Raw genomic sequence first — 26,205 nt, 5'->3', positions numbered from 1 at the left:
TGTCCCCTCCCAATCGTACATGTTTAATCTTTATTTGTTATTATGTTGTACATATATTTTGGTATGTACATGTTTAATTATGTGGGTGTCCTATCATAGCCTCGTCACTACCTCGTCGAGGTTAAGATCGACACTTACGGAGTACATTGGGTCGGTTGTACTCATACTACACTCTGCACTTCTTGTGCAGATTTTGGTCTTGGTCCCAGCTGTCCGTGAGGCGCATCAGCTCATATTAGCTTATTTGGAGACTCGAGGTAGATCTGCTGGCGTCCGCAGTCCTTGAAGTCCCCTTCCTCTTTCCTTATATACTGTTCATCTCATTCGAGACAGTTGTATTTATTTCATACTATATTTTAGAACCTCTAGAAGCTTGTGTACTTGTGACTCGAGATCCGGGTTGTACTAGATATAGGATTATTATGCTATTTCGTACTTTATTTTGGCTCCATTTCTGTTTAATTGGTTAAATTTTTCGAAGTGTTTAAAATTGGCAAAGAATTACTCTAACGTTGACTTGCCTAGCAAGTGAAATGTTAGGCGCCATCACGATCCTCAAGGTAGAATTCCGGGCAGTGACAATAAGAGAACTAGAAAAGGAACTTCAATTTTATTTCTTCTTCTTGATGTATTATAAATAGGGTGCAAATGGATTCATAACACTTGTAGCATTTTTCTTACAAGGATTTTAAAGACAGTCCTAGTTAGGAAGTGAACTTCACAACCGCAAAGGCAACTCCCTAACAACTTTATTCAACAGGATAAAATTACAACATATATATTTACTTTCTAAACAAAGAAGAATGAGGTTTCCTTAAGATGAGCAATAGTTGGCAGCTCAAATTTTGATGGATTCCACAAGTAGGGTAATAATGTGAGGTTTTAAGACTTTCTCCGGGTTAGTATATCCATCTTGATTGTTTTTATATGTAAAGTCAACAATACGAGCAATGTTTAGAATACGATATAAAAGCTCCATAGAGACAGGAGTAGGCCTAAGAATTCCTTCATTAACATCCTTCCATGCTGCATCAACCATTTCTTGAAATTTAGTCATTGCCTCTTCTGTTGATACCCCATAATCTCTCATATAGCACTCAATTCCTGTTGCAATCTGTCCCCTACTTTTCTCAACCTGGAAAGGCGAATATATTAGGGTTTCCTCAATTGTTGTCGCAATACTTTGTGTGGTGAAATATCATATAACGATCTAATACGTGTGGGATACAACTCATACCTCGTATGTTGCTATGTCATCAATAACTCGGCATAATAATGCACTAGCTTCAAATATCTTAGGATTTTTTGCTAACCACTCAAAATCCTGCTCGGTAATAGACTTCATGCCCAAATAACATGTTGTAGGGCACGAGTAGTAGGTGCTAGTTGCTAACCCATTGCTTAAGTATTCAGAAAAATGTGGCTTATATCCTTCAATAAACCATTTTGCCTCGATATTATAACTCCTTACTAGTTCTTTCACCTGTGAAACCCAAACATATTAATTGAAGTGTTAGAGAATTGTAACTTTTTGCTTCGAGTTTATGATTATGAAAAGAACACGAGAGAAAACAATGTGAAATAGATTAAGGAAAAAGTAATTTGATAGTTAGGTCGCTGGGACTACAGACTCTTTCTTTTGCATGGTAGACAACATGAGATCTTCCGTCACTAGACAATTCCTTTTCATAATCCTCATGAAGATCTAAAAGAGCCTTATAACTAATTTTCATGTAATCAGGGAGCCGATCGATTTCGCTAATATCCCATCTGCAAGGTGACAAAGCTATGGTATAAATTATGCATTGTAAAAGAGCATAAATATAATGAGAAAAAGCTCGCCTTAATCTTTTCATGATATTAATTACTTTCAAAGTATATCTGAATAAGTGAATTGATGAAGTTCATATATACCTTTCTATGGCATGCGTGTATATGTCAAGTTCTTTAATGATACCATAAGCATCAAAGGTGTCATCCAGAATCGAAATCATTGATATGGTCTTAGTGAGCATGATACGAGCTTGAGAATATTGAGGCTCAAAATATACTCCTAATGCCCAAAAATAGCACTCAACTGCTCTATCTCTAGCATATGGAAGTGTTGTCACAAAATCCAAATCTTTCCACCACCTGTAGCATAACAAATTAACATTAGTACTTGAGAAATGATCAACTAAAAATGGTTTATCATTTTTATATGTCACACCTTGATATTTCAGCAAGTTCTTTTTTGTGTAACATCTGGAGCAAGTTGAAATCCAATTTGGCAAATTGAAGTAACACATTGATCTTTGATTGCTCCTTCTCATAGATTGATGAGATGAAGAATCGTGTCTCAATTCGAGGAACGCCCTTGTGCAAAGGTTGCTCAAGGGCATGTGTCACTTGCTCCCTAAGTGGAGATTTCAAATGTGGAGCTGCAGATTCAAGATGGATAGTGGAGAAAGCAAGTGCGTCTTCTAAGATATCGTCAGCATGAGTCCTTACATGTGAAGCTTCATACAAGTTCAATAATCCTAAGACATCGTCACTAGCAAGAGACTCCTTGAATTTGCCATTTTCATCTTGGAATTTGCTGAAAATTTCTGGTATTTCAAGAAAGAAAACTCAAGATTAATTTGCCTTCTTTCAAATGGATATTAAAGGCGTATGTGCTTCATGATGAACTTACCTGGAGAGATATTGAAACCACGTTGCCTGAGCAATCGAAATTGAAGTGCAGAAGTGCCCAAATCATCAAAGTTTGAGTTTTGGTTGTAAATTTGATCTAAAATATCATCAATTTCTTTCTCAAAGTGGTAGGATATGCCAAGGCGTTCAATAATGTCAATCAAATTTAATGTGTCGGCCAATTTCCTTCCAGTGGCTAACAGCATACTCCTCGTCTGTTCCTTCAATGGTTCTATCTCTTGAGCATAATTTTCTGCAACCTATTTATATTGTATTTATAAAAAAATTGACATTAGCAAAATTTGTTGTTCAATAAACATAAAGAAGAAATTAACCATGCTTGAAAGAAAAAACAATAAATAAAGAATATTAACATGTGAAACTATATATGAAGAAATTAAGTAATTACCTGATTGTCAATGGAGAATGAAAGGAACTGATCACCCCACAGACTAGAAGAGAAGTTGGCGACGGGTCGAACAATCTCTTCTTCATAGTTGCCAACTGCTGCTGCTGAGGCCATTGCTAATGAAAGATGAGAGTATTGTTTTTGTTCTTTTAAAGAAGAAAGAAACAGTCAAGTTGAAAATAGTGAGTGTGATGAGATAAATGGAAGAGAAAGGATAAGTATATATAGTGGTGAGAGACACACAACCAACTCTCTAATTAATCTCTTATGTAATCTAAACAACTACAAAGATCGCGTTAATGTGATCTTAAGGATCATATTTTAACTGATCAAAATTTGCAGGATCACGTAATCTTTTCGCAGTTGCCTTACTTGACTTTACACTAGCTAGTCATCACTCATAAGTTTGAAAGAAACTTAGGCCGAACTGTGGACTTCCAAAAATTATTGGAGGTTTCGCATTTTTCCACAGCTAGCTTGTTTATATAGAATGCAGCTTTTCCCTAACATTTATATTATTTAAATAAAAACTTTATCGTAACTTTTGTAAAGTGATAGTGTAAATAACTTTGAAACTACCAGCCACCAGGTATGGATGTTAAATCTAAACTTTCTTACTAGCATGCCAAGGCAGTTTATATTGGAGGTCTACAAAATAAGAGAACTAGTCGTAATATCGTAAACCAAAATGGAAGTTAATGTTACGAAGCAAAATTTGAGAGGATGTCTCTTAAACTATCCCAAATATCAATTTTCTCTGACTCATTAATAATCTCAAAATTTCTACATCACGTGTATTCCTACCCTTTTTATTCAAACTCAGTGCAGCGTTTGAAAGACGGAAGCTCAGTCTCTCTTTCTTTTCGTTTAATTGTCCCACAAGCTGAATTGTCATCATTTTTCCTTATGTTTTTAGAGAATTTTCAAACTTTTCGTTTCGTGGCATCGTGAATCTGCTGGGATACTGAAGAAATTAAAGAATGAAAGAGGAAACAGGTTATGGAGAAGAAGAGAAAGAAAATGAATTTTATATGTATAAGCGTATAACTTTTTTAATTTACTCGATCGATATATAAGAGATAAAATTTTCGTGTATAATGAATTTTGTAAATTAATGAAATTAACTACACAAATATAAATATTTCTCGGATTTACTCCAACACTCTCCGTATCATCAACTCCATATAAATAGGCGACAACATTAATGGTAATGATGTTATGGATAAGAATTGGACATGTCCAACTCTCTACGGTAAGCTTGAAAAAAATAGATGCTATGAAATGTAAAACAAGGTGGAGAGTATACAATAAAGAGCAAAAAAGTTCTCTCCATAACGCATGTTAATGCTACACCTAGGACAAATATCAACATCATAGTTAACTTAGTCATTAGCATTATAGTAATTGGTTAAAATCAACAGCATATAAGTGGTTTGTTTATAGTAATTGTCACATAGAATAGGGTTCACTTATACTTTGGCCCCACTAATAAAGCATTAGAATGCTTAAATTCATCTCTGTTCTCCTCCACACAACAAAACTTTGAAAATTCTCTAATAACAGAAGGAGAAAAGCTGACAATTCAGCTTGTGGTACAATTAAACGAAATGAAAAACTTGTAGGAATAGATCACGTGATGTTGAAAATTTGAGATACAGACAATAATGAATCAGAAAATTGATATTGGTCAAATTGAGGACTTGGACCATATGCTTCTATTCACAATATATCTTGGTTTATGAGATAAGAGATAATAATCTCGTAATAAAAATATGAGATTATTTAATTAATTCCATGTTTGGAATTTTCGTTTCCAGTATAAGCAATGCTAGTTATATTACAATTCTAGAATTACTTTTATACAATATTCAATATAGAATAATAATCTTAGGATAAAATAACTAAATGACAAAAGTGTCCTTCACCAATGCTCTTCATCCAAAGTCTTTTAAGACAACGTTAAAATTGGAAATTAAAGTTTCTCCAAATTTATCTATTATAAACCAAGTATATGTTTTACATTATATACCATATATTCCTTTTCTTATCTAACGAACGATTACGTCTACAAAAAAGGTCTACCCACTAAATAATTGGATTCACTACAAAAGAATATTCCAACAAAAAACCGATTGGTGAATTGAAAAATTGGTTGGTAAATTAAGTTACCAACCTATTACCAAAGGAAGTGTGACAATAAGGTTTGGTAATTGTTGTTTAAACTTATATTACATCTGGTATTTTCAAAAGTTTTCTCAGAATTGAAATAAGTGTGAGATTTAAAGACAGTTTAGCTATTTGTTTAAGACGAAATATTTACAATACAAAGGGATAGCTTAAAATAGAATAGTGGGAAATGATCTTATTGAAATTTTCTGCAGCTTTCAGTTGTGTGATTTTGAAGGAAATCATCACCTATTTGTCTAGTTGAAGAAAGCCTCTAACTTCCCTTGGTGGCTATGGCTATGGCTATCAATGCAAATTTATATCTCAACTTTATTAGCTTCTCTATAACAATGTTTAACTATTACTCTATCTCCTTCACAATATCTTTGATTTTGGTGTTAATAGTTAAGGTTTCATTGGGCACGTTGACCATGACTATAATTGGAAATGTAGTACTACTTTTCTACAATTGCTTAATTAAAAGTGTCTTATTGGAGAGGATCCTTGGCGTAACTCGTAAAGTTCGTTGCTTCCATGTGACTATGAGGTCATACACTACAAAACAAAAAAACCAATTGCTAACGGATTTTACCAACGACCCGAATTTGTAAGTGTATAAGCAACAAATTACTAACAAAATCGTAACTGATTTATCTTTCAAAATTTAGTAACGGATTCCTAACGAATTGCCAACCAAAATTTTACTAACTGAATAATTTAGTTGGTAAATATTGCGGGAAAAATTGGCGGCTAATCTAGCAACTGCCTACTAACGGATTACCAACTCAAATATTACCAACAAACACTTTTTGTTGGTAATATTACCAACGTAGTATATATCCGTTGTTAAATATGGTGGAAAAAATGAAGTATAGTTTATTAACAGATTAGTAACGAATTACCAACCAACTACTTGCCAACAGAAGGATTTCGTTGCTAATTTTACCAACCAATTTAAAATGCGCCGGTAAATTACCAACTGAATGGTATCTGTTAGTAAACTTGCCAACTGATACTAAATCGGTTTGAAATCTTTACTAACAGATCAAGATTGTGATTTGTAATTTATTAACAAATTAAAATTAGTTGTTAATATGCAGAATTTGTTAGTAATTACTACCAACCGAGCCTAGTTTCGTTGGTAAATTACCGACTGATATTGAAATAGTTGGAAAATTTATCAATATAGAGATCAAATAGTTGGTAAATTACCAACTAGCATTGAAACGATTTATAAATTTAACGATAGATACAAAATCAATTGATATTTTCTGACGAGTCTAGCATTTATAGTAAATATAGCATGAGTCACACTCCAATATTATTTGTTCATGAATACGAATCATCTTTTTATGAACTATATATATTTGAGTCACACTCCATTCAGATATAAATATCCAAATATTTGGTGATAGACTTCCCACTAATAGGCACTTGGGCAACTTTCACTAATATAATAGTATTAGTAGCCGCGATGCTAGTATATTATTAAAGAATATTACTTATATGAAAGTATGATCGATCATAATTATTTTAGTACTTCAAATCATATATTTTAACAAAATCATAAATTAAATATCTTATCTCAATGTAAGTGCCAAATGTTTTATCTCTTTTAGACTTTTATTAGATTACTCAGAATTCATTTATTATTTTAAATTATCAATAGTATTTTCGAGTATTATTTTTACTTTTAAAAAAAAAGTTAATTCAAAGTATACTTAGTCTTACTCGTCTTGCTCTATCTCTATTTCTCTTTCTTTATACATTATTTTGCTATGACATCTTACTTGGCTTTTTTCATTTAGTATTTTACCTATATCTCAAAGATGATATAGTTTCTTCTAATTTGTAAGGATTAATATTTTAATTTATTTGAATAAAACACAAAACCCATCAAAACCAGTTCAGGATTCTTCCTAACCATCTAATTAGTTAGATCCAAATATGCATCTTTTTCAATGCTTGATGGCTAACTGCTCCATTGTTTATGGTAAATGAACTGGTGTCGAAAGAGAAGAACTATGGAGCTAACTAGTTGTCGAGCTATACGGGGAACAAGTAGCATATGATTTGAATTGCCTAATGAAACTGGTGGATGGGTAAACTGATCAAGAGACTGAATATAATAATCATATGCTAATAGCTACTATGGATAATGATCAAGAAATAGAAAAGGAGAAAACTGATAGTGATAGAGAACTATACAATTCTAATGCAAGTTCAGAGGAAACTACAAGGATCCTAATTTAGCCTTTTGGCATTCGGAAGAAGGAAGATCAAGGAATCCAAACTGAATTGGATAGAGTAATCCATCAGGGTCACCTTTCTCCTAGATATTTCAATAACAAAACCAACACTAAAGGAAAGGATATCATAAAGGGATCCCAAAAAGTTCCTAAAAAGAACTTTTAATGATTAATATCCTCAATTGAAATATTAGAGGGATGAAATCCTAAGCAGCAACATAAAAGGTTATCTCACTCAAGAAAAGATATAGAATTTCTATCTTGGCTTTTCAAGAACCATTTGTTGGTGAATCAATTATTAGTAACTACATCAGGACCTTTGGGATGGCTAACTGCTTCTCTAATAGTAATAATAAAATTTGGTTGTTCTGGAGTCATGATATCAACTGTGATATTCTGGACAATAGGGATCAAATAGTCAACTGTAGACTATCCCATATTACCATTGGTACACCAGTGTACATCTCCATTGTTTATACTAAATGCACTGGTGTCGAAAGAGAACTATGGAGCTAACTAGTTGTCGAGCTATACGGGGAACAAGTAGCATCTGATTTGAATTGCCAAATGAAACTGGTGGATGAGGAAACTGATCAAGAGACTGAATATAATAATCATATGCAAATAGCTACTAAGGATAATGATCAAGAAATAGAAAAGAAGGAAACTGATAGTGATAGAGAACTATACAATTCTAATGCAAGTTCAGAGGAAACTACAAGGATCCTAATTCAGCCTTTTGGCATTCGGAAGAAAGAAGATCAAGGAATCCAAACTGAATTGGATAGAGTAATCCATCAGGGTCACCTTTCTCCTAGATATTTCAATAACAAAACCAGCACTAAAGGAAAGGATATCATAAAGGTATCCCAAAAAGTTCCTAAAAAGAACTTTTAATGAGCCCCACCGAAAACATAAGAAATTAAGAAAGAGCAATTATCTGATTTTCTTATCTACCTTTTTTTCTTTTTCGTTTCATTTTTTCTCTTTCTTTTGAACAAACAATCAAACATATCGATATAAATACATTTAACATTCTCTATAACAGACTCGTTTGTTCTGATATTTTTTGGCTGTTATAGGGAATTGTTGTTTTACACCTATAACAACATTTGATGTGTACTTTATTTTGGCCGTTATAGATAAAAATTATCCAAAAATCAACTATTTTTCCTTCTTCAATGTTACATATAAAAGATAAGAAATTATTCAAATTTAAAATCTCAAAAGATATGCATATTTCACTTGTTAAATATTGAAAAAAGTTAATACATTATTAATAAATTCATAACTGAACGTATAAAGTTTTAAACTCTAAGGCACACATTTTAAAGCTACTTAGAAAAATACTTCTTTCAAGATTAATGGAAGAACTTTGTAATTATAGCTTGTTTGTAGATTTCATTATCTTACAAGCAATATAACGCTCCAATTAGCGAAGACTTGTCTCCAAATGTTCAGCAAAAAGGTATCCTATAGTTTTTTCTTGAAGACAATCTAAGAGTGTAACAGTTAAATCTTTTATCTAAATATTTTTTGGCATTTTTCCAATGGAAAAGATATCATGTATAAATCTTGAAATCTTATGTCTTATGCAAAATAGAAACTTTGTTCAATGGAAAATAATGTGTGCATATTTTTAGAATTATTATTAGTAACCTTAAAGATTCTATATGGATGTTATAAAGGGGTAATTTTACAAAAAACACTCTACTATATCTTTGGATATTGTTTGGGTATGGATTTGCTGTCATCTTATCATGCTATATTAGATCGTCACGCCAAGACGGTGACCTTAGCCTTGCCGGGGTTGCCTCGATTAGAGTAGAGAGGGACTCATGACCATTATACCAGTAGGGTTATCTCTTATGTGAAGGCTTGGCATATGGTTGAGAAGGGGTGTCTAGTTTATTTGGCTTATGTCCGCGATTCTAGTATGGAGGTTCCTTCCATGGATTCAGTGCCGTTTGTTCGTGAGTTTCCAGAGGTGTTTCCTGCAAATCTGTTGGGATGCCACCTGACAGGGATATTGATTTCTGCATTGATTTGGCTACAGACACTCAACCCATTTCCATTCCGCCATACCGCATGGCCCTGCCAGAGTTGAAATAATTAAAGGAACAATTGCAAGATCTACTTGATAAGGGATTCAATAGACCTAGTGTCTCGCCCTAGGGTGCACCTGTGTTATTTGTAAAGAAGAAAGATGGATCGATGAGGACGTGTATAGATTATCGGCAGTTGAACAAGGTCACCATCAAGAACAAATATCCATTGCCGAGGATTGATGATTTATTTGATCAGCTTCAAGGTCCCAAGGTGTTTTCGAAGATTGATTTACGATCTTGCTACCATCAGTTGAGGATTAGGGCATACGATGTCCCTGAGATAGCTTTTCGGAATCGGTATGGGCATTATGAGTTTCTAGTGACATCATTTGTGCTGGCAAATGCCCCAAAAATATTCATGGATTTGATGAACCGGGTGTTCAAGACCTACTTGGATTCCTTTGTGATTGTGTTTATTGATGATATCTTGATCTACTCCCGCAGCCGAGAGGAGCATGAGCAACATCTTCAGACGTTCTTCAGACTCTGAGAGACAACCATTTATATGCTAAGTTCTCAAAATGCGAGTTTTGGTTGAGTTTAGTTACTTTCTTGGGTCACGTTTTATCAGCAGAGGGAATTCAGTTGGATCCTAAGAAGATTGAGGCAGTTCGGAACTAGCCTAGACCCACATCACCTACAGATATTGTAGTTTCTTGGGATTTGAGGGTTAATAACATTGGTTTGTGGAGGGGTTCTCATCTATAACAACCCCGTTGACCAGGTTAACCCAGAAGAGTGCCCCGTTCAGATGGTCGGACGAGTGTGAGGCGAGCTTTCAGAAGCTCAAGACTACTTTGACTACGACACTGGTATTGTTGTTACCCTCAGGTTCAGGATCCTATACAGTATATTGTGACGCATCTTGTATTGGTCTTGGTGCGGTATTGATTCAGGGTGGCAAGGTTATTGCATATGCTTCGCGGCAGTTGAAGGTTCACAGGAAAGATTACCCCTGTCCATAACTTAGAGTTGACAACCATTGTTCATGCGCTGAAGATTTGGAGACACTATCTTTATGGTATGTCATGTGAGGTTTTCATGGACCATCGGAGTTTACAGTACTTGTTCAAACAAAAGGAGCTCAATTTGAGTTAGAGGAGGTGGTTAGAGCTATTGGAAGATTATGATATCACCATCTTGTATCATCCCGGGAAGGCCAACGTAGTCGCCGATGCCTTAAGTAGGAAGTCAGTGAGTATGGGAAGCCTTGCATATATTCCAGTTGGTGAGAGACCGCGTGCACTAGATGTTCTGGCTTTGGCCAATCAATTTGTAAGGTTGGATGTTTTTGAGCCCAGTCGTGTTCTAGCTTGTACCGTCGCTCGGTCTTCGTTGTTTGAGCGCATCAGGGAGCGACAGTATGATGACCCTCATTTGCTTGTCCTTAGGGACACGGTGCGGCATGGTGATGCCAAGCAGGTTGCCTAATGTGGATGGACTTCGTGAGTTGATTCTAGAGGAGGCCCACAGTTCCCGGTATTCTATTCATCCGGGCGCCGCCAAGATGTATCAGGACTTGTGGCAGTATTATTGGTGGAGGAGGATGAAGAAGGATATAGTTTCATATGTAGCTCGGTGTCTAAATTGCCAGCAAGTCAAGTACGAGCATCAGAGACCTGGTGATTTGCTACAGAAGATAGAGATTCCTGAGTGGAAGTGGGAGCGTATCACTATGGATTTTGTTGTTGGACTCCCACGGACTCATAGGAAGTTCGATGCCATTTGGGTCATTGTGGACAGGCTGACTAAGTCAGCGCATTTCATTCCCGTGGTAGTTACCTATTCTTCGGAGCGGTTGGTAGAGATTTACATCCGCAAGATCGTCCGTTTTCACGGTGTGCCCGTGTCTATTATTTCTGATTGAGGTACGCAGTTCACCTCACACTTCTGTAGAATAGTACAACGTGAGTTAGGCACACGGGTTGAGTTGAACACAACGTGTCATCCTCAGACGGACGGACAGTCCGAGCGCACTATTCAGATCTTAGAGGATATGCTCCGCACATGTGTTATAGACTTTGGAGGATCGTGGGGTCAGTTCTTGCCCCTTGCAGAGTTCGCCTACAACAGCACCTACTAGTCGAGCATTCAAATGGCTCTATATGAGGCACTATATGGTAGACGGTGTCGATCGCCGGTCGGATGGTTTGAGCCAGGGGAGGTTCGGTTATTGGGTACAGATTTGGTACAGGATGCCTTGGACAAGGTCAAGATTATCCGGAGACTCAAGGTAGATCTATCGGTATCCACAGACCTTGAAGTCCCCATCTATTTTTTCTGTTTACTGTTTCTATCACGACCCAAATTGATGGGCTGCGATGGGCACCTGGTACCTTACTCACAGAGTATCAACGTAACATATCTTTCTTATTACATCATCATATACACGTGACATATGGACCTAATAGGCCAATATGATCATTCATAAACTCAAAACATAGGCCGACAAGGCCGTACAATCTTTCACGTACACGATATTTGTCTACAAGCAACTTGGACCTGCCATACTAATCAGTACATGTCCTAATCATACTGACCACATAAGAAACTCCGGAGTAAATGGAGCGCACCAACACCTTCCGCTGAGCTGATAGCCTACTTGGAGGACTCCCGACCTGTCTATCAGGACCTGCGGGCATGAAACGCAGCGTCCCCAGAAAAAAGGAACGTCAGTACGAATAATGTACCGAGTATGTAAGGCACATAAATAAGTACATAACAGACATGGAAGAAATATAGAGTAAATGACTCAACCTGTAAGTCTGGATAACTCTGTAAATCATGAAATAATTATAGCGTCATGCATATATGTATGAATGTCATGTCGTGCATAGGTACATGTTTCATAACATCATCAGGCCTCTGAGGGCATCCCATCATATCATCTCGGCCACTGTGGGCAAAATCATCAACGTATACCAGTTGATCAGGTGGTGGTGCGTATATAACGCCATAACCTTTTTCCATATACCATGTACATATAATATGCGCGTATATAATGCCATCTGGTCATGGGTCAATTTACATGTATAAATGCATGAAATGCATAAGAATTACGTTAATAAGATTTCTCGGAATGTCATAAAAATCAATATGCCTTTCGGGTACTTTATCAAATACGTATTTTTCTGAGACCCATGAACAGAAGATATAATAATAATTCACATAAGGAATCAAGAATATAGACACCCATAGTATTTCTATGAATAGAGTCATTTTTGAAAGTTGCGTATTTTGCTCGTTTCATTTGTATTATTTGGATCACGCCAAAAGGAAAGAAGGGATAGCCTTAACATACATTTAACGCCAACTTTCTACTTGTATCCATGAACAATCCCCTCCATCTTGTATGCCAAACCTAGTCTTCTTCATAAGCTACTTTAATGCATAAGCTACTTTAATGCATAAGCTACTTGGCCCACTCTCTGAAGTATCCTATAAGGCCCAATATACCGTGGGCTAAGCTTGCCTTTCTTGCCAAACCTCATCACGCCCTTCATAGGGGATACCTTTAAGAATACCCAGTCATTAATCTCGAACTCTAACTCTCGTCACCGCACGTCATAATATGACTTCTGACGACTCTGAGCTGTCAATAGTCGCTCCCAGATAAGCTTTACTTTCTCTATGGCCTGCTGAACTAGGTCTGGCCCATGTAACCTAGATTCTCCAACATCAAACCACCCTATAGGAGATCTGCAATTATGCCCACACAAAACCTCGTACGGAGCCATCTGGATACTGGAGTGGTAACTATTATTACATGAAAACTCGACAAGAGGTAGATGTTCAGTCCAACTTCTTTTAAAATCCAACACGCATGCTCGTAACATATCCTCGAGTGTCTGAATTGTGTGCTCCACTTGCCCATCAGTCTATGGATGAAAAGTTGTGCGGAGATTCACATGAGTCCCTAGACCTCTCTGAAATGACCTCCAAAAATGTGCTGTAAACTGGGCCCAACGGTCAGATATAATGGATACTGGTACTCAGTATAGCCTTAGTATCTCCTTAATATATAACTTTGCATAATCTTCTGCTGTATATGTAGATCTGACCGGTAGGAAATGAGCTGATTTTGTGAGCCTATCGACTATCACGAATCAAACTTACGATGAGAATGAGGTAAACCCATGACAAAGTCCATGTTTATCGCCTCCCATTTTCATGATGGGATCTCTATAATTTGCATTAGCCCTATGGGCTTCTGATGCTCTACCTTCACCTGCTGGCAACTAGCACACTGGGCAACAAACTCAGCAATGTTCTTCTTCATATCCTTCCACCAGTACACATCCTTAATGTCATGATACATCTTCGTCGACCCAAGATGAATGGAGTACCACGAATAATGTGCCTCTGACATAATCCTGTCTCGTATCCCTGCTACATATGGAACACATAAACGACCCCTGTATCTAAGAACCTTATCTCTCTTGAGCTCTAACAAAGGCTTCTTCTGTTGCGGAACTCGCTTTCTCAACTCGACCAACTATGGGTCCTCGTACTACTTTTCCTTCACTTCAGCTATGAGAGATGATTTTGCAGTGTTTTGGAGTACGACTCCACCATCATCGGAATCTACTAACCGAACTCCCAAACAAGCCAAATGATGAATCTCTCTAGTTAATTGTCTTTTCTCGGCCTCTACATGTGCTAAGCTACCCATAGATCGGCAACTTAAGGCATCTGCTACGACATTAGCTTTCCCTGGATGGTAGAGAATGTTAACATCGTAATCTTTCAATAACTCAAGCCATCGCCTCTGTCGCAAATTCAACCCTTTTTGCTTGAAGATATATTGCAGGCTTTTATGATCTGTAAATACATCAACATGAACACCATATAAATAATGTTGACATTTCTTAAGTGTATGGGCAATCGTAGCTAACTCGAGGTCGTGGGTTGGATAATTTTTCTCGTGCTTCCTTAACTGCCTTGAAGCATACGCAATTGCCTTCCCATGTTTCATCAGGACACATCCTAACCCGACACCTAAGGCATCATAATACACGGCATAACCCACTGGTCCCTATGGAAGTGTTAGAAATGGCACTGAGGTCAACCTGTTCTTAAGCTCTTGGAAACTCTGTTCACAAGCCTCCGTCCACTGAAACTTAGTTGATTTTTGTGTCAACTTTGTCAATGGTGCAGAAAGGGAAGAAACACCATCTACGAACCTCTAGTAGTATCCTACTAAGCCTTGAAAGCTACGAACCTTTATCGGAGTGGTAGGTCTAGGCCAAGATTGCATGGCCTCAATCTTCTGAGTGTCTACCTTAATACCTTCATCGGATAAAATATGCCGCAAGAATGCTACAGACGTCAACCAGAACTCACATTTAGAAAACTTAGCATACAACTTACGATCACAGAGGGTTTGGAGTACCGCTCGCAAGTGGTCCGCATACTCATCATCTGAACTTGAATAAACCAGAATATCATCAATAAATACTATCACGAAAGGGTAGTCATAAAGGCCAGGACAGGGCCCCGCCATACTAATCAGTACATGTCCTAATCATACTGACCACATAAGCAACTTCGGAGCAAATGGAGCGCACCAACACCTTCCGGTGAGCTGATAGCCTACTTGGAGGACTCCCAACCTGTCTATCAGGACTTGCGGGCATGAAACGTAGCGTCCCCAAGAAAAAGGGACGTCAGTACGAATAATGTACCGAGTATGTAAGGCACATAAATAAGTACATAACAGACATGGAAGAAATATAAAGTAAATGACTCAACCTGTAAGTCTGGATAACTCTGTAAATCATGAAATAATTATAGCGTCATGCATATATGTATGAATGTCATGTCGTGCATAGGTACATGTTTCATAACATCATCAGGCCTCTGAGGGCATCCCATCATATTATCTCGGCCACTGTGGGCAAAATCATCAACGTATACCAGTTGATCAGGTGGTGGTGCGTATATAACGCCATAACCTTTTTCCATATCCCATGTACATATAATATGCGCGTATATAACGCCATCTGGTCATGGGTCAATTTACATGTATAAATGCATGAAATGCATAAGAATTACGTTAATAAGATTTCTCGGAATGTCATAAAAATCAATATGCCTTTCGGGTACTTTATCAAATACTTATTTTTCTGAGACCCGTGAATAGAAGATATAATAATAATTCACATAGGGAATCAAGAATATAGACACCTATAGTATTTATATGAATAGAGTCATTTTTAAAAGTTGCGTATTTTGCTCGTTTCATTTGTATTATTTGGATCACGCCAAAAGAAAAGAAAGGATAGCATTAACATACCTTTAACGCCAACTTTCTACTTGTATCCATGAACAATCCCCTCCATCTTGTATGCCAAAACTAGTCTTCTTCCCCCTTACTTTATTAAGATGAAATCTCCAAACTTCTATCATCCGGAGGAAACCGTTGTGGGTATAACATATATGGTCATTTGCGTGGTCTAACTACATGGCGTCTTTAACATAATAACATCCCATCATCTCTAGAAGTTGATAATCATTACAGGCTTAACAAATATTAGGCTTCAAGTGACACATGCCAGCACTGATACAGATCAGACACCACTCAAGTGGCACGCATATAGAGCTCTTATACTCTTAATTAGACCACACCTACCATTGTCAAATAAGAACAAGAAGTTCTGTATTTTATCAAAAGAAGAAGAAGTAGTGTTGTATTTTGGGTTTGATGAGTATTTTCCCCTTTTGTTATATTATATATGTGTTTTCATGTGTTAAAGTGATTATAAGTATGCAAATCACGTTATGAAGGCTATGTGGTGGGGGGAGGGGTGAATCACTTTAATGGACACCTTCCTGCCACTTAATGTATACGAGTCACGTAATGTGTATATGAATCACTTAATGCATTTGTATGTGGCTGCCACGTTGGTTAATTTAACTCTTATCCGAAGACCTTAGTCTTTATTCAAAGACAATCACTAATTATTAATTAACTAGGTAATGTTCCATTACCCAATAATTAATCAATTACCCACATAATTAAGAATTATCCTAAATTACTTAAAATACTACTCACTTTTAATACACACTATACATCTTACTATCATGGTCATGTAGTACCTTGTATGGCACTAGTCCATAAATATCGGGTATTATAGTTGGTCCGTATTTTATCCCAAATTGTCAAGCTTCGACGAAACTCATTTTCTTCGATTTACTCACCTTCTCACCTTCACGAATTTACTTATCCCTTGTTTGAAATAACATAATGCTCATAACCTCAAAATAATCTCATTCCCGAGTTTATGTTAATTAACTTACGACAAAACTTAAACGTACGAAAATGCGGGACGTAACATCTCATTTCCGATCTTATATCAATTTACTTATGGCGTACTTGTACTTCCACGTATGAAAACATGGGGTGTAACAGTTTCTTTCATTCAAACAGTTGTATTTCTCTCAAACTATTACTTGTAGTGAATTCTAGAATGCTCGTGAATTGTGACTCCAGATTCAGGTGGTAGTAATTAATGCAGTTTTTATATTATTCCGCACTTGCTATATTTCATCTTAGCTTATTTGCTGTTATTTACTGAATGGAATAAGAATTTGGCTTAATAATCTCTATCATTGGCTTGCTTAGCAAGTGAAATGTTAGGCGCCATCACGATCCCAACGGTGAAAATTCCGGGTCGTGACAAGTTCTATGTATATTTTCTTGTTAGTCTTGCTTAGCAAATGACCTTCCATCATAAGCCTTAGATAGTACTATCAGTTATGCGTCGAAAAAACTAGAGAGAGAAGGGAAGATCAATAAATCATACACAATCGACAATGGAAGCAATGCAAGATTCAATGATGAATGATGAAGAGGTTGACCAATTACTTCACAGCGTAAACAAACCAAAGGAAGGGACAAATGTAAAAGATAGCTTCAAGGAAAACTAATCTTCTCTGATAACAACAACACACATATGGATTTTGAATGCAACGCCTTCAATAATATATCACTTGAAGACAAAAACACAAACCCAGAAAATCATCCAAACTTCATACCTATTTCAGCACAAGATAAAGAAAGGCTATATTAACTATGGAAGCAAGCTATCATCATATAACTTCTTGGAAAACGACTATGATATGTTCAACTAAGGGACAAAATACATAGGCTATGGAGATCCGCAGAAGCCCTATGATATGTTCAACTAAGGGACAAAATACATGGAGATCCGCAGAAGCCCTAAATCTGATAGACTTGGGGTAATAATTTCTACCTCATAAATTTTAAATCACAAAAAATCTACAATAAAGCCTTACAACAGGGTCCATGGTTCATTGGGTCACAATAACTATCAATCCGACAATGGAGCCAAAGTTCAACCCATATGAAGCAAAAGAAATCACAACCACAATATGGATACGTTTGCAAGACCCGCCAACTGAATTTTATGAGTTTACAATTCTAAAAAGGATCAGACAAATGTTGGGTAGACTACTAAAAATCAACAATTGTACAGCACAAGCAACTAGAGGACGATATGCAAGACTATGCATCCTCGTCTCAATAGGCAAAACACTATCAACATCTGTATTACTGGGAACCCACCTCCAACAAATATATTATGAGGACACAAACCATCTATGCACCCTATGTGGATGCTTAGGGCATAAAAACTACCAATGTACATCGAAGACGCAATCTCAGGCAACCACGGAAAATCAAGAACGTACAAGCCAATCAGCATCTTAAGGGCTAGAATGAGCAAGCACAGAGCAACTCGACAACAATAGGCGAGCAGTATAAACCCTTCTCCTGCCTGGGGTGGGGCTATTTAAGATTATAAGGTTCAAAATTAATCGGCGCAAGAGCTGCTACAATTTTTTCAGCGGGAGCTACTGCCGGTATTGGAAATATTTTCAGTTCCTTTATTATGTTACGAGAAATCATTCATTGGCAAAATAATTATTAGGTTATGCTATTTTGGAATGTGCTTTAACCGAAGCTATTGCCTTGTTTTCCTTAATGATGGACTTCTTAATCCTCTTTGTCTTTTAAAAAAATATTATAGGATTATCAACATTACTTGACTGGAAAAATCAGCCAATCTATTCTCCTGTTTTTGCCCCTCCCCCCCCTCCCCGGTAACTTGATAAATCATAAAAGAAGAAGAAATATTTGCGTAGAAAATCTTGCTTATTATCTCCATCTAAGTTATGTAAGAGGAAAAGAGCGAAAAGCTTACTTTTAGGTAGTGGCCTAAGCGCTAAGAAGTAAATTGGATTCCCGACTAACTCTTCTTCTTTGAAGCATTCAGAGAGAATCAAGATTAGCTTATTCGGATCTTGCCAGGCAATTGCCTTTTTTCCACAAGAGATTGCTCTCCTCCGAGGCTTGAGAGCTTATTCCCTTCTTGTTCACCTTTATTTTTCTTTACTTATTTTCTTTATTGAATGATTGGCTCAATAGTTTTCTTCCTTCAATTAGAAAAGGGGCTAATGGAAACTCATGAGCGCTATCCCCTTCCCTTGCTATGCTTCCTTACTCAACAATCAAATAAGCATTTTTGATTCCCCGATCCACTCTCATGCTAACATGCTAACAGTGGTTTAGGTAAACCAGGGGCTAAGCGGGAATCCCCTATCTAAGAGCCTACTTCCTTCTGATCTTTCTGCTCTTGGAGATCCATCTCTACAGGTGGTCCGCATGCCCATCATCTGAACTTGAATAAACCAGAATATCATCAATAAATACTATCACGAACATATCAGTAGGGTAACCAACTACTAAATGCCATGTAGTTCCCTGCTTATATAATATGGTGCACAACATATCTATAAACAAGACCCTACTAGACACGACTTGTAGATTCCCTAGGACATAATTGCTCTTATATCAAGTTTGTCATGCCCCGAACCTTGGAGCGAGACCGGCACCCGGTGCCTTACCTAATCTAGTATACCAAATTGTGACTAAGGGACTCTAAATATATAATGTCATAATTTATCCATGGGACCACATTGCAAGACACTTTGTGAAGCATAAAACTGAACGTAAACTAGTGCTGACTAAACATCAATATAAAGCTGGGCCGACAAGGCCGTCATAAGTACTACAACTGACAAATGACCAAAATATACATACCAGGCCTACAAGCCCAAAATACTGCACTAACTAACAGGATATGTCTAAAAGCCTCTACTGATGGATGTATTATGATCGGAATAGGGCCCTAAACTACCCATAACATATATACATGCATACAAAAGATGTACACGAAACCCTAGACCCGATAACTCCGAAAGACGTGGAGCTTACTGATCAGGCTAAACTCGGAAAACACCTACCGGGGAGGTCTACCCGTCTGTCTATCTGAACCTGCAAACATGAAATGCAACATCCCCAAAAAAGGGACGTCAGTACAAAATAATGTACCGAGTATGTAAGGCAATAACATAACTGAAAGCTGAAACCGAACTGATAATATAATAACTGAAAGTAACTGGGAGTCAAAGATGATCTGGAGATATACTTAACTGTTGATACTGACTCAACTCATTCAATATAGTAAGTAAAATAAATATTCGGCCCTATAAGGCCCGATATGTATAACTGCTCGACCATAGTAGGCTCGCTCATAAGCGCTCGGCCATACTAGGCTATGTATCTCAGCTATCCTAGGCTAGCTCATAGGCGCTCGACAACAATAGGCTATGTATCTCAGCTATCCTAGGCTAGCTCATAGGCGCTCGACAACAATAGGCTTGGTATATAACTTACCATATGATCATAGGTTTCCCAATAGGGGCTTGCCCATCGATTATAGCTCGATGGTGGTGAAAATACTGTAATACTGTAAATATATATATATATATATATATATATATATATATATATATATATATAGACCCATGATCTCTTGACTGGAAGAAAATAATACTTAACTGAATATAAAGTCTCGATAAGGGAGAATAATGTAACTTCTGAGACTAGGATAATGTGAATAAATTCATGAATACGAACTTCTCTTTATGTCTTGTTGTCAAACATATGTAGTTACGGGATCATGCCAAAATGAAGAAAAGGTTTAGCCTTAACATACCTTATCACAATCTTTCTAATCACAAAATTTAACTCGCCTCTTTGCACCTTAATCTACAACAACGATTATAATACTATCATTATTTACGAAAGGTTCAACTATCGCACAATGAACGGCAGGCTTATTTTGTATTAAAATGGGCAGCATCTCCCCTATATTCCTTACTTCCTCCAAATTCAAGATAACACCAATAACACTAAAAGCAACAATAACAACATATATACACATTTTCCAACCTTATATATACCACAAGATACTACAAATAGCCCAACACACCCCAATCTCTTCATACACAAAACGACCACCGTAGTAGTGTCAAATAACCCGAAAATGTTACGACGAACGACCAGACCACCAACCTAAATTTATGTGGTGTTTCTCCACACCCTTCCACCTCCAAAACTCCATAAAATATTAGTAAAACGCGCAGTCCAAAAGCAACACAAAATAGTCCACAAAACAGTCTGCTACAAGTGAATAACTCAAACTCACGGCTTTCGATCACCGTCGCGTGAATTCTTACAAATATAGAACGACTTACAATGCATTTAAAGCAGAGAAAAATGGATAAAATATAGCATTAAACTTACCTTATTTGTTGGATAAGTCAGCTCCTATCTTGGTTTTCCAAACTCTAAGTGTTTACCTCCAATTAAAACTTGAAAGGGAGAGAAAATCAATTGGGATTTGTGAGAAATATTTGGGAGGATTTTTTGCAGAGATTATGTCTGGTTATTTTGCCCTATTATAAGTATAATATATGAAGTGGATAGGCATTTAAAAAGGCCTCTTTGGACGACCCGAACTGGCCCATTTTTGAACGACCCGAACTGGCCATTTTTGGATTCTCATTTAAGCAAGTAGGTGATAGTCTGCACAGCCTCTCAAAAGCGCCATATCTCTTTATGCCAATATTTTATTGATAAACGGTTTAATTATTTAGACAATAGACTCATAGATATTTAATTATATGGGTGGAACACCCCATAACTCTAAGTATATAAGGAGAAAATCGCAGTTATATTTGACCCAATGTTTCAGTAAACTTTATGAACGTAACTTGTGATGACTTTCATCGACTTTTGTTCCACCACTCGCTTGACTTCAAAATATAACACACGACTACCATAAGACTAACATAACGCATAACAGAACCTCCTTAACATGTTAAATACCCTGGTCACACCCCAAAAGTACATGCTATAACATTCCCAACTTGTCGACTTTTGACGAAATATTATTTTCTTCAATTCCTTTAGCTTCTGAACCTTCTAACCCTCTTTGTACTTGTTGTTCATGATATTCAATATTTGTAACCTCCGAGATAACATGATTAATTTACTTTATATATTTTCAAAGATGATCTCATTTTTTGTCCTACATTAGTATGCTCACGACGCAGTTTACGTACGAAAATATAGGGTGTAACAAGATTATTACAAGAGAGAACTGCTTTGAGATTTTTTATGAACTCAACCGCATTTGCTCCCCTACAGTTCCATAGCAGTATCTTTATTAAGGGTGTGTGATGTGCTATCCTCCCTTGCTGATTCCTCGTGGGTTGCAGAGCAAAAGATATTTGTTGGTAGTTGTTGTGTTTTTGTGGGGTGGGGGGGGCTTGCTCCCTCAGTGTTGGAACCAACACGATGGAGTACGATAAGGGGTCGATGGGGTAGATCCTCACGTAGATCCTTCGTGACCGGTGGAGGGACACTGATAAGGAATTTTCTTTCGGAGTTTTGGGACACGGTGAGTGTCAGAGGCTCCATTATTGTGATATTATTTAGAACTTGATCTAGGATGCTTCCCTGAGATGGCCCTATGCCTGCTGTCCCTGGTGGTGGGAGGGGGGGGAGGGGTTCCAAGAGTTGTAGTTCCTCCAGTAGGAATTGTGACAAGAGTTATACAACTAGTTCTTCCTTCTGTGGTTTTGGTGAAGCGTGCTGGGGCACCATAGTTGGTGATGAGCTCCATGAGTTGGGTGGTGGGGATGTATTCCAATGTGGAGTATGGTTTATTGCTTGTTGTGTGGTTGTTGTTGCCTGCATGTCCAAGATCTGATTGTTGAACTCCCGTTCTATGATTTCCTCGATTTGTAGTTGGTGTGCATGCTGCATACTCATGTTTGAGTGGAGTCCTTTGGAGACATAGTGTGATAGAGTGACCGTGTTCTCTATTAGTGAGTTACTTGTTGCACCATGAAATCAAAATTCCAGTGCCTTGGTAGTTGTTGTGTTGATGCTTCCTCCTGTTATTGTGGTGGTGGGATTTGAGTTTCTTGATGGTAGTACCGTTGGTGGTGGAGTTGGAGGTTGTTTTCCTAGGCTAGAGGGAACTGGTAGGGATTGTAGTATTTGTTCAAAGGGTAGTGGTAACCCATAGGAAATATGGTTTGGAGATAGAAAATTTGAGTGACTGAGTTTATTTGAGTTTCCGTTGTGTGTGGTAGATGGTGAGTTGGTAAGGGGGGTTGTTGGTACTGCACATCGTTGTTCAGGTTTCTCATGCTTGGCTCCTCGTAACTACAGTGTGTGCTATTTCTCAGAGGTAATCGAGGCATTTTTCAGTTGCAATGAGGGATATTGTTCTGAGTTTTGTGATGGTGTGGTTTGGATTTGGGTGTTAATGGTTTTAATAAGATGATTATGGGGAGAAAGGGCCTGGGTAGGTAGGGGCAGGGATTCATCATGTTGATAGGGGGGATGGGATTTAACCCACCGGCACTGGTGCAATCAAAGAAGAGGGGTGTATTTGGTTTTGCAAGTATTTGTAATGCATTTAATGCACTGTTGCAGGCGATCATTCCTAGTCTAGACGGGGGTGGTTTAGTAGGGAAAATTGATGGTTTGATAGATTGGTTATATTTAGTTCGGTTGGATATAATTGAATGAGCTTCTTCAACAATGCTTTGTGGGCCTTGTTACCTTTTTGGGCTGAAATACTCTATAGGGCAGCTGTTTCCGTGGGGATAATTTTTTGGTCATTTATTTCAGGTGATGTCGTAGTTGGGTAGGGGATATTTGGTGGAAAGGTCATTTTAGGATTATAGGGGCGCGTTAGTGACTGGATTGTTAGTAGGGGTGTAGGGCGGGGGGGGGGGGGGTTAGTCATTACTTGATTTAGTATTGTCATATGTGTTGTGTAGGGTGTTGTCAGTTTGTGTATCCGATATGATAGAAAATGGATTGTGTGTGTGTATAAAGGATGAAGAGGATTTGTTGTTAGTGTCTTTCCCACTGTGTGTGGGTGATTTGTCACGTGCCACGTCATGTGGTGATGTGGATAAACTTGGTGCAAGTGTAATTTTTGTCTCTGTTTGTGGTTGAATAGGCTCCACCGGGTGAGTGAAATTAGGATTGCGTGGATTTGTCTTGGCGTCAGGATTTGTGAGAGAATTGTGTGTACTATTCATAGTGTTGATGTCGACTCCATTGCTTCTTTTGGTTTCTTCGTCAGTTTTGACCATTTATTTAATCTCTTTGATGATGGTGGTTTGACTCTCCTCTTCCTTACTCATTTTGTTTCTTTTGATTTTCCTTACTTTGATTCCCCAATCCTGCGTTTGGTATAACTACTGGTATTGGAACTGGCACTTGGTTTTGGTTGTGAATGTTTACCTGTTCTTTTCCTTTTCTCTTTGGGTATACAACTATTTTCCAAGGTCTTTCTTGAGGAGCAAGAAAAGAGAGGAAATGAACTATCTGGTTTGCCCACTACATTTTATGAAAAAGGTAGAGATGAATCCCCAAGAGCAGAAAGATCAGAAGGAAGTAGACTCTTAGATAGGCGATTCCCGCTTAGCCCCTGGCTTACCTAAACCGATGTTAGCATGAGAGTGGATCGGGGAATCAAAAATGCTTATTTGATTGTTGAGTAAGGAAGCGTAGCAAGGGAAGGGGATAGCGCTCATGAGTTTCCATTAGCCCCTTTTCTAATTGAAGGAAGAAAACTATTGAGCCAATCATTCAATAAAGAAAATAAGTAAAGAAAAAGAAAGGTGAACAAGAAGGGAATAAGCTCTCAAGCCTCGGAGGAGAGCAATCTCTTGTGGAAAAAAGATAATTGCCTGGCAAGATCCGACTAAGCCAATCTTGATTCTCTCTGAATGCTTCAAAGAAGAAGAGTCAGTCGGGAATCCAATTTACTTCTTAGCGCTTAGGCCACTACCTAAAAGTAAGTTTTTCGCTCTTTTCCTCTTGCATAACTTAGATGGAGATAGTAAGCAAGATTTTCTACGCAAATATTTCTTCTTCTCTTATGATTTATCAAGTTACCGAAGGGGGGGGGGGAAGGAGAATAGATTGGCTGATATTTCCAGTCAAGTAATGTTGATAATCCTATAATATTTTTTTAAAAGAAAAGGAGGATTAAGAAGTCCATCATTAAGGAAAACAAGGCAATAGCTTCGGTTAAAGCAAATCCCAAAATAGCATAACCTAATAATTATTTTGCCAATGAATGATTTCTCGCAACATAATTAAGGAACTGAAAATATTTCCAATACCGGCAGTAGCTCCCGCTGAAACAATTGTAGCAGCTCTTGCGCCGATTAATTTTGAACCTTATAATCTTAAATAGCCCCACCCCAGGCAGGAGAAGGGTTTATACTGCTCGCCTATTGTTGTCGAGTTGCTCTGTGCTTGCTCATTCTAGCCCTTAAGATGCTGATTGGCTTGTACGTTCTTCATTTTTTGTGGTTGCCTGAGATTGCGTCTTCGATGTACATTGGTAGTTTTTATGCCCTAAGCATCCACATAGAGTGCATAGATGGTTTGTGTCCTCATAATATATTTGTTGGAGGTGGATTCCCAGTAATACAGATGTTGATAGTGTTTTGCCTATTGAGACGAGGATGCATAGTCTTGCATATCGTCCTCTAGTTGCTTGTGCTGTACAATTGTTGATTTTTAGTAGTCTACCCAACATTTGTCGGATCCTTTTTAGAATTGTAAACTCATAAAATTCAGTTGGCGGGTCTTGCAAACGTATCCATATTGTGGTTGTGATTTCTTTTGCTTCATATGGGTTGAACTTTGGCTCCATTGTCGGATTGATAGTTATTGTGACCCAATGAACCATGGACCCTGTTGGAAGGCTTTATTGTAGATTTTTTGTGATTTAAAATTTATGAGGTAGAAATCATTACCCCAAGTCTATCAGATTTAGGGCTTCTGCGGATCTCCATAGCCTATGTATTTTGTCCCTTAGTTGAACATATCATAGTCGTTTTCCAAGAAGCTATATGATGATAGCTTGCTTTCATGATTGATATAGCCTTTCTTTATTTTGTGCTGAAATGGGTATGAAGTTTGGATGATTTTTTGGGTTTATGTTTTTGTCTTCAAGTGATATATTATTGAAGGCGTTGCATTCAAAATCCATATGTGTGTTGTTGTTATCAGAGGAGATTAGTTTTCCTTGAAGCTATCTTTTTCATTTGTCCCTTCCTTTGGTTTGTTTACGCTGTGAAGTAATTGGTCTACCTCTTCATCATTCATCATTGAATCTTGCGTTGCTTC

General features: G+C 37.5%; 1 protein-coding gene across 3 annotated transcripts in view; it reads right to left on the bottom strand.

Moving 5' to 3' along the window:
• Positions 1–629: 629 nt before the first annotated feature.
• LOC104087276 (5-epi-aristolochene synthase-like) overlaps positions 630–26,205 on the bottom strand; it is a 40,960-nt gene continuing 15,384 nt past the window's right edge. The window contains exons 1-7 of one of the 3 annotated variants that reach the window (XM_009591688.4): positions 3,083–3,276; positions 2,675–2,933; positions 2,210–2,588; positions 1,915–2,133; positions 1,632–1,770; positions 1,238–1,483; positions 630–1,135 (exon numbers count right to left, since the gene is read on the bottom strand). In XM_009591688.4, coding sequence (XP_009589983.1) covers positions 839–1,135; positions 1,238–1,483; positions 1,632–1,770; positions 1,915–2,133; positions 2,210–2,588; positions 2,675–2,933; positions 3,083–3,196 — 1,653 coding nt within the window. In that variant the 5' untranslated portion in view covers positions 3,197–3,276 and the 3' untranslated portion in view covers positions 630–838. Of the gene's footprint in view, positions 1,136–1,237; positions 1,484–1,631; positions 1,771–1,914; positions 2,134–2,209; positions 2,589–2,674; positions 2,934–3,082; positions 3,277–26,205 lie in introns of those variants that run through there. The other 2 variants (XM_070175295.1, XM_070175294.1) reach the window with 2 other exon arrangements.

Source organism: Nicotiana tomentosiformis, chromosome 5 (genome assembly GCF_000390325.3).
Source record: "Nicotiana tomentosiformis chromosome 5, ASM39032v3, whole genome shotgun sequence".
In the NCBI taxonomy this organism is placed as follows: domain Eukaryota; kingdom Viridiplantae; phylum Streptophyta; class Magnoliopsida; order Solanales; family Solanaceae; genus Nicotiana; species Nicotiana tomentosiformis.
This window is presented reverse-complemented; position numbering and strand designations above follow the sequence as displayed.